Source organism: Dunckerocampus dactyliophorus, chromosome 16 (assembly GCF_027744805.1).
Source record: "Dunckerocampus dactyliophorus isolate RoL2022-P2 chromosome 16, RoL_Ddac_1.1, whole genome shotgun sequence".
In the NCBI taxonomy this organism is placed as follows: domain Eukaryota; kingdom Metazoa; phylum Chordata; class Actinopteri; order Syngnathiformes; family Syngnathidae; genus Dunckerocampus; species Dunckerocampus dactyliophorus.
The window spans coordinates 10200539-10209668 of NC_072834.1; the positions used below are offsets into that span (position 1 = coordinate 10200539).

Consider the following 9130-nt stretch of genomic DNA (forward strand, 5'->3'; position numbering starts at 1 on the left):
TGGAATGTGGGAGGAAACCGGAATAAACCCACACAAGGGGAGAACATACAAACCACACAGATGCCAATGGAGATTCGAACACAGATCTTCCCGATGTGGCCAACATGCTAACCACTAGGCCACCGTGCAGCCCAATATGGACATTTACAGTGGGAAATTGAGTCACAAGTTAACCTTAAATTTTTGTTCATTTAACCATTTTTAATGCTTCCTTTAGGCCATGAATACATACATTTGCATTTTTAAATATATTTTTTTTAACTAATAAAACCATGACACAGGGCTCAATGTTTGAACAGCGATGTAGCGAGGGTCAACTATTTCTATATCACCACATTTGTGATTCTCTGTACAGTCAGTTCTACGTCAGTGACCCAAAAAGTACCAAATGCATGTTTAATTCACAAACTACATACTTTATTCACAATTCATACAAGTCAACAAGCTACATTGGTGTCATGTAGACTGACCTCATGCTCACTTACATAAACTTTAGACTTCTGGCTTTGTGTGCAGATATGGTTCAAATTTGCTACAAAACCATTAAAGTGCTGACAGTTAACAAAAAAGGGATTGTGACAGCAAACCTGACATTTCATGAAAACAGAATTCAACTGGAAAAAAAAATGTAAGCATGAAAACTCTACACTGACGACTGGTCAGAGGAAAGGTGCCTGAAAAATTAGCAGCAAAGAACAAAACGGTTCCTGTTGGGATGGCGTGAATCACGGAACCGTCAACACAGTGTTTTTCTCACCTTGCCTCCGTCGACACCATTGAGCAGGTCGCACTGCTGCAGGACATCATATCTGCCGCTTCGCAAAAAACACAACATCGTGGTCTTGCACGTCTCCTTGCACGGCTCAGACACGTGGCCCTTGTGTCGGAAGTACCAGAACTTTTGGAAGAGGCGGTCATCGGCAATGAAGGTACGCATTAGACCGTCCAAGTCTGAGGGGAACAGACTGGAGAGACCGTAAGCCTCTGTGGCACGGTACAGAAGAGTCCACTTGGGGTGCTGGTCTGGTCTGACAGGCTCTCCTGCTTTGTGGTTGGCTTCAGTCAGGTTGAGGATGTAAGTCTCGTGGTCCAGAACCAGACGAGAACTGTCTTGATAGTTGCCGTCAACGTAGTAAATGCGGTAACCTGGGAAGACAAATAGACTTAATCGGTTCAGTGTTTTATTGTCAGCGAGACTACCTGATGGGCTCACCTGGGTTTAAATTGACATAGGTGGTCACGCTGGGAGCAATAAAGGCAACCCCTAGTGGGCGGGTCATGGTCTCTCCATCATAAAACATCTGGAACTCATCAAAGTGGGTGTGACCAAAAAACTGACCAGTAATTGTGCTCTCATATCTGTGGCAAAAAATAAATAAATAAATAAATACTCCAGCGAAGCCTCAAAAGACAATGACTGTCTTGTATTCATTCATTTATACGTGCAAACCAACAGGGGCCACCTCATGACCAAGAAAGTCAGTGACCCCACTCTTAGTGTGATGCACTGGAGTTGCAGAGCATTTCATACCTGGCCTCTTAAAGCTAAAGAATCAAATATGATGGTTGAATGCACATGACTAATTGTATAAGTCAAACATTAGATAATCTACATCAATTTTTTTTTTAAATAATCATGAGAAATCACCATTAGAAACTACAGTATGTGTGAAATGTGCCCTTTTTTATGCATTTCATGAACAGAAGACAAGACATGATTATATTGTATGTATAGCTCCAAATGAACTGAATAGGTCAATCAAGCTAGCATGATATGTCCAACACTAGTCTCCTTGATAGTAGAGGAACATTTCAATCACACTTTAAACGGTGTTATGAACAATGCGGGGTTGAGTTCAAAAGACATGTAAGTTAAGGCAAATGTACTCGTTTGCACTCGTTTTATTTTCCAGCATACTTCAAACGTAGCAAATTGTACATCTGAATGAAGAGCTATGGAGCGATAATATCCACTTCGTTTTTCCTTGATGTCTCGTTTAACACTATTATAAAGCTTTTTTTTTTTTTTTTATATATATATATAAATGTTCGGAGTGTCCCTGAATGTATCTCGCGTTCTTGTAATGAGAATGAGGAAGTGTCGTTCCCAGGATGAACGGACTAGAGTCGTGTGTGAGTTGGAGATACATCCAGTATACAGTAGACGCCCCTACAACGTAAGTAATCCGTTCCGATAACCTTTGTTATAGGATTTATGTTATACAAAGCGTAAAATACATGTAAATAGCCTAATCCGTTCCAAGATCTTCCCAAACTCACCCCTTGGCCCTTTGAAATATTCAAAGTCCACCAAATATGGTGGGGAAAAATAATAAAACGTTAGCATAGACATAGTAGAGTAACATTCCAATATAAAATAAGGTAATAAGATTACTGTAAATGAATAAAACTGAAAACAGAAACAATCTTACCGTTCACCCGATGTCTTGATCAGGAGCACACAAGTGAGTCGAAATGCGACTCAGAGTCTAAGAGTCAGCTGGTCACAGACAAACGCACTACACGATAATGCTGTGTGCAAAATTTTAATTTGTAATTTAACTTAATTGTTTATAAGTTAGTTGAAGGGAAAGGCCTGTCTCTCACACAAACTGACCTGAACTGAACTGACGGTGCCTCGATAATCAGCCAATGAGAGCGTGAAGCGTCAGAATTTCTGGATCATTTCCTGCTTGGTTTCGACAACTTTTCCCTTTTTTCCCCCCCTCATCACTTACACTTGGTTTAGGGCCCAGGATTACGGTAATTTTAACACAAAGAAAAGTAAAAACATTAAGATGAGATTTCAATGCGTGCAAACTTGTTTAAGGGCGACTACGATGAGGAAGGGAGGTTGAAGGGAGCAGCATGTCTCTCACACAAACTCACGGACGCGCTGGATAAGTCAGCCAATGAGATGAGAGCGGAGGGGGTGCCCTGATAATCAGCCAATGAGAGCGTGAAGCGTCAGAAGGCGTCACCAAGCGCTAAACAAATCGAATTTCTGAACTTGCACCGATTTGACGCTTTATGTTATGGAATTTCTTACGTAATAAGATACAAAAACTTTACATAAATTCTTTACATTCAGTGGAATTTACGTAAAAGGGAGGTTTACGTTATGCGAGGTACTACTGTATGGTGTTGGAATTGTACTGCTGTTGTGTTCAGGTCAGCATGAAGTTATAAAACATCAGACTGACTGTTTGGGGACGTTCCATCTGCCATCATAACAGAGGCGTGCGTGTGTAACATTATCACACACCCCCTAATTAATGAAATAAATGAGTTACCGCTGTTAACGTGTTATTTTTCCCACAACCTTTCAAATGTAACAAAATGCATCAGATGTTTACTTTTCAAATCAATGTACCTGTTGACAATATGATAGTAGTTCCAGCTCCAGCTAGCCAGACACAGACCTGGTGGAATGTGACCAATGATATGTACCTGCGCACACACAAAATCGATGATTCAAATATCCAATTAAATCGACAACTATTTAAAAATTTAAATATCCTCCAACTTCAGCCTCTCAAACATTATATTATTTTAATTTCTTCAGTAATCCATGAAAGCAGACCTATTATCTTTGCGTTTTAGGCAAAACTAGCTATTCACACGTCAGCTTTGACTTCAGAAAACAGCAACATTTTTGCCTCTTTCCTGATTTGTTGAGGACCAAACCGCTAACGGTTTGATTCATATTGATTTGGTCCGTCTAGAGCAGGGGTGTCAAACTCGTGCCATGGAGGGGCCGAGACGCTGCAGGTTTTCTTACCAGCCAGTTACTAAAGCAGGTGATTTTAATGATCAGCACCTTCAATTTGAGGGAAGGAGCTCATCCATTAAATCACCTGCTGGAGAAACTGGTTGGAGAGAAATCCTGCAGTGTCTCGGCCCTCCATGGCACGAGTTTGACACCCCTGATCTAGGGCCTACTCGATTAATCGAAACAAGATTTCAGATTAAATAGACTAAGAAAATGGTTTGTTGCAGCCCTAATAGTCAGAAAGAACGTCATACAAGATACTCTTGGAAAAGCACTTGTGCAATGTGGACGCGTTCACCTTCTCTCCTTTGTCTTCACTGGCCTGAAGAACATGGACCAGCCACTGCAGCTGGTTGGCAGGGTCGGTGGAGTTCACCATGAGCCAGAAGTTTTCGCGAGCACAGAAGTTCATGTTGAGAGAGACCACCCGCAGGCCTGGCTGGACCTCCATGGTGTAAAATCCTCCATATCTGAAACATATTCCATAAACCATAAATCATCGCTATTCAATTAATAACCACATCGCCTATAGTTGTGTTTGTGTTCTACAAAAGCAAATAACTGTCAGGTTAAAAAAAAAACAACAAAAAACCCCCCCAAAAAAAACAAAAAACACTGGCATAAACAATTGTGGGCAACCTGCTGATATAGTTATTAACTCCACAAGGTGGCAGTATATGCATTTGAGGTAACATGAACAGACTTCATCAATCTCTGCATGCGCTTTAAAAAGGTTTGTTGTGCTACTCAGCTGAAAGTACTGCATGTTACGCTTTGTACTGTTTCCAATGACTTCATGAGTGCTATTAATGATGGCTGAGGAGTTGTCTCTCCTTGTGCAATGTGTAAGCCCTTAACACCTGTCACAAATATGCAACATATCGTTTGGATCAAGCGATCAGCCGTGATACTCTATTCCCCCAATGCCGTTAGTGCATACTCAGTACGGACCTGGGAACCTTTTCTGGTTGGATCGGTCCATAATGGAGATATTTCCTGCTGATGTAAGATGACTCAGTTTGTGACGTGGAGAACAAAGAGCCTGAAATAAACAATGCTACATAGAAACGGCTTTCATTTTCTTTAGGAACGCCTTACTTTGCTTAGTTATTTCAATAAATGTTTATCCAAATACCATGCTGGGATATAAGTGCTTTTTCTCCTGTTTACTTTTATGTAGAGCAAGATGCAAGCGCCAGTGCACCTGCTGCAAGACAGACATCAGCTGCTACTACAAGAAAGATTTTTAGCCACATGTGTACAGGAGGTGGCCGAGGTGATGCCCCAAGGAAAGGGAAAAGGTGAAAACGTTCCGTTTCATATCACTATTAGAACGTAATAGAGGTTGTTTGTTTTCTGTTCCGTTATCAATAAAATCTGTTTCATACTATATTACAGTACTGACCATTACGACTAAAGACAATACTAAAGTCATACGACTAAAGGCCTCCTCTTAAATAAACACCTGATCCTCTCTGCAGTGTCTCCCAGCCATTATTTAAGGAAACAGAAACAACGGCCACCTCAGAGTCTTCAAAGCTTGCTCTGGCAGCCATGATGCCCACTCATCAGCCATGGTGTCATAGAGCCAGGCGGAGGATCTGTTGCCGTGAACAAAAGGCGGAGGGAAGCTGTTCACTGGCGTGCTCTCGTGGTTCCCAACAGCAGGATACACAGTCACATTGGGGCCCAGGTGTCTGCGAGTACAACAGAAGCAGTTAAACAGGTAAATATTTAAATCAGAATCTTATCTCCATTACTTCTGGATGAGCCTGGTGATGACAGTAAGTTCCGACAGCTGCTGTTTCCTGGTTTGAGACCACACATTGTGCGCAGGTATGTCTCCAGTCCAGTACACCCAGTCCCACGGTCCCGCCCTGGCGACATTTTCCAGAAGGTTCTCCACTGTCCTGAGCGGCAGGTCACACTTGCTGTACGTTCCCCAGTAGCCCGCCTCCCTCCGCCGCCACAAGGGGGCAATTGAGTCCTTACGGCAGCACAGAGGCTCCTTGCAGTCAGCTGCAGTGCCAGTGACGTACTCCTGTCATTGGGGGAATACATTTTTAACACTATGGTAACACTGACTATTTCCAAATAAAATATATTATTGTAGAGCTTTAATTCTGATGTATCAGAATTTGCAGAAGGGCTGATTGGGCATAACATATACTGTATATTTACTGTGATTGTCCTGGAAGTTTTGGAGGCAAAACGGGCGTTTTACTTGGCAGTAACCAAGATGCCAATATCGGCACATCATATTGGTCGCCCCATATAAAAATCAGACATCCCTAGCAGGAATGTAGTTGCATCTGAATGTGGGGAGGGCTCACTCAATTTCGCCACCTGTGGTTCAGTGCTGTGTTTAAAGCAAGGCATTAGATGTTTGTTAGTATACCGTTTTCTTTTGACATTAGGGATGGTCATTTGGCTAAATTTGTTTAACTTAGGAGGGAAATAATTATTTTTTTTTTCCCCCCCTTCCACATTTTTTGTCTTTAATCTCGGATTCCATGGCATCCGTGTTTTACTGAGCAAATGAATGCTACCTGAAGGAGCTGTACCATAGAGATCCGTGTGGATGTACAGTAGCTTAACTTCCCGTAGCTGATGCGTTGTCTTCTTTAGAGAGCAAAATAATTGACAATTATTAATAAATGAACAATTGAAACAGCACCTCTGCTGGATCCAGCAGAGTAGAGCAAGAAGAGCGCTCCTTTATGACTCAATGGCTTCAAGACATAATCGAATGCAATTTCTTTAAATGCCCATCCGTTTTGATCATTAAAAAACAAAAAAGTTGCTTACTTTGTCCCAGTGGATGTCAGTGAGAAACAGAACCCTGCTCTGTGGAGAACCAGGTTTAGGAGCTACAGGTGGTGTAACAGGAGGCTTGGGGCTCTTGGGCAAGGTGATGTTCCACGACGCGTAGATGTCAAACTTGCCGCAGGAGGGCCCCACCAGCAGGGCGCACGCTTCCGTGGGCCACAGCAGGGACTCCTGTAGGGCCCGGATGAAGTCATCACGGAAGAGCTCCGTTATTTCGTGACACACCTGCTCATCAGCCAGGTGGAGGCGTATGCAGGCTTCACCGACGGCACGGGCCACACGCTCTTCATTTGCGTCACTCTGGAAGAGAAAACAAAAGATTGTTGTACTCTCCTGATCAAAATTTTAAGATCAGTTGAAAAATTGCAAGAATTTACATTTTGCACTATTGGATTGTAAGTTGAGCTTCAAGTGAAAAATTGAATAAGCAATTTACTACAAACCACCATTAGACTGAAATAGGCTGTTCATCAGCTGATCAAAAGTTTAAGACCATAGCCTCAAAAACCTGTCATATGACATTTATAGTGTGACGTTTATGACATATGCAATCGACCCACACTACCTTCACGATCGACACAATGGGCCCCCTGGTCTACACAATTGAGGTCAAGCAAAGTGATCATATGATTCTTGGTGTGACAATCGGCTATAAAAACCAGAACAGGAACCCTTTACAACCTAAAGTTACCTGCGTAGAAGCAACACTTCTTGTTGACTGTTTACACTCAACATGACTTACAGCAAGAGAGAGGGCAAAGTAGATGACAAAAATGGTTTGTTTGGTAAGCGTGTAAATGATTAAGGGCGAGTCCAGGGGTTTTCTAAGTGTGGCAGAGTGAGCCTCCTCTCAGAATATACAGTATATTACAGGTGTAGCTTCCTCTGCGCCACAAAAATCATTTTCTGGAGCATATTTTCTGCTCAGCCCCACCTCTGTTTGGCCATGTTCACCAGAATATGGATATTTTCAAAAATGCATTTTCCTCAACCTGTGTTAAAGATAAATACAAATTAATTAAAAAATAAGATGTATTTTGACATGTACATATCAACTCAGCACTTAGGCCAGGAGACCATTTATTATTAGAGCCCGACCCACATGGGGATTTTTGGGACACATGCAGATACCAATATTAGGGGCTGAAAAAAGCCAATATATGAAATACACACTGATATACACAGGATATAAACAGTCTTGTAATCCACAAAATACGATTAAACACAAAGAAGCAGAAGACTACTAAATGAAAATAAAGTTTAATTAGCGACACCGTCAATATGACATGCCTCTTTGTGATTTACTTTCAGGTGTTGCCACAAATTTTGTAGTGTTCTTTGCTTTGCTGGTACTGAAGCCCTGGCTAACTTGCACACTGCAGATGTTTCATTGAACGCAACGCCAGCTGAGTCTTTTGTGCAGTGGCTCCACAACATACTCTTCCTCTCTGCCTGTGATTTGAAAATATATACCATAATTTCCAGTGTATAAGACACACCGTTAGTAATAGTATCCATAGTAATAGTAGTAATAGTAGTAGCCATGTATGCTTTGTGTTTGTTCCTCTAAAAAGCTGTACATACACTACATGGTTCCTGGTTTGGCTTTTGTTTTTAAAATGACTATGAAGTTGGATTGCAAATCATTTATGATGTAGATGTAAAGATTAGCAGTAACAAGTGTCATTTCAAGATTTACCAGCAGAGCCACATCCAGGATGGTGAAGACTACTTGGCACACTCGACAGGAGACGTTGGTCCAGTTGAATCTAAACCTTGGCAAACTGAGGCGCTCCATTACCAGCTCGCGCTGACCCGAGATCTGTGCCGGGTTACACGCGCCGGACTTCGGCAGCACAAACAACAGCGCGGAGGCCAGCAGTAGCCCAAAGGAGAACTGCAGTGTCGGCAGCTGTGTCATTGTCCCCTTGGCTGTCTTAAATTAAATGTCGTGACAAGAGAAGTGGGGTCAGGTGTGGAATTTTAACGTGTCCGTTGAAAATTGCCAACTTATTCGAGTACAAAGAGAAAGCAAACTTGAACGTCAAGCTAGCAAACTTTTAGCCGGTACCTGGGTCAATGCAGACGGAGGTGTCTCGTCCTTGCCCTACCGGGTAAGAACCCACTCTTCCTCGGTTTGTAGCCCAGTGAGGAGTCCCTAAAAGGCGTCGTGGAAGAAAGCTGTTAGTTTGTGATCCTCGGCTAGGTTAACTGACCCGCCGTCTCTTTAAGGAAGTCAGATGGTCAGCTGATTGGTCACATGACCGGCATGTGAACCCCAGTTATTTTCATTAAGGCGTAATTCTTTAACCTTTTTTAATAAATACTATTTACTAAGTGTTAATAATTTCCCTTAAAAATCGTCATCCTCACGATTGCGTGTCGAAAATGGAATGTATTGTGTTTATGCACAAAAAGAACTGAAATGACAAAGAAGTGACACATGTCCTCTAGTGGTCGTAGTCGTCATTACACCCACCAGGGGCGGAGATTTAAACTTTAATGATGCTCAGCCCTCCCATATCGTAA

At 42.2% G+C, this 9130-nt stretch overlaps 1 protein-coding gene across 2 annotated transcripts; it reads right to left on the reverse strand.

Annotated features, from left to right (window-relative positions):
- Nucleotides 1-395: 395 nt before the first annotated feature.
- Nucleotides 396-8856, reverse strand: smpd1 (sphingomyelin phosphodiesterase 1). Of its 2 annotated transcripts, none has more exons than XM_054756074.1 (9): nt 8673-8856; nt 8301-8533; nt 6581-6901; nt 5533-5813; nt 5296-5469; nt 4071-4242; nt 3374-3450; nt 1214-1359; nt 396-1146 (listed from the first exon to the last, which is right to left on the reverse strand). In XM_054756074.1, exons 2-9 carry the CDS (start codon nt 8520-8522, stop codon nt 737-739), a joined length of 1803 nt encoding a protein of 600 aa, XP_054612049.1. In that variant the 5' UTR covers nt 8523-8533; nt 8673-8856; the 3' UTR covers nt 396-736. The 2 variants fall into 2 exon arrangements, with proteins under 2 accessions (XP_054612049.1, XP_054612048.1); XM_054756073.1 differs by having other exon boundaries at nt 8301-8537.
- Nucleotides 8857-9130: the final 274 nt, after the last annotated feature.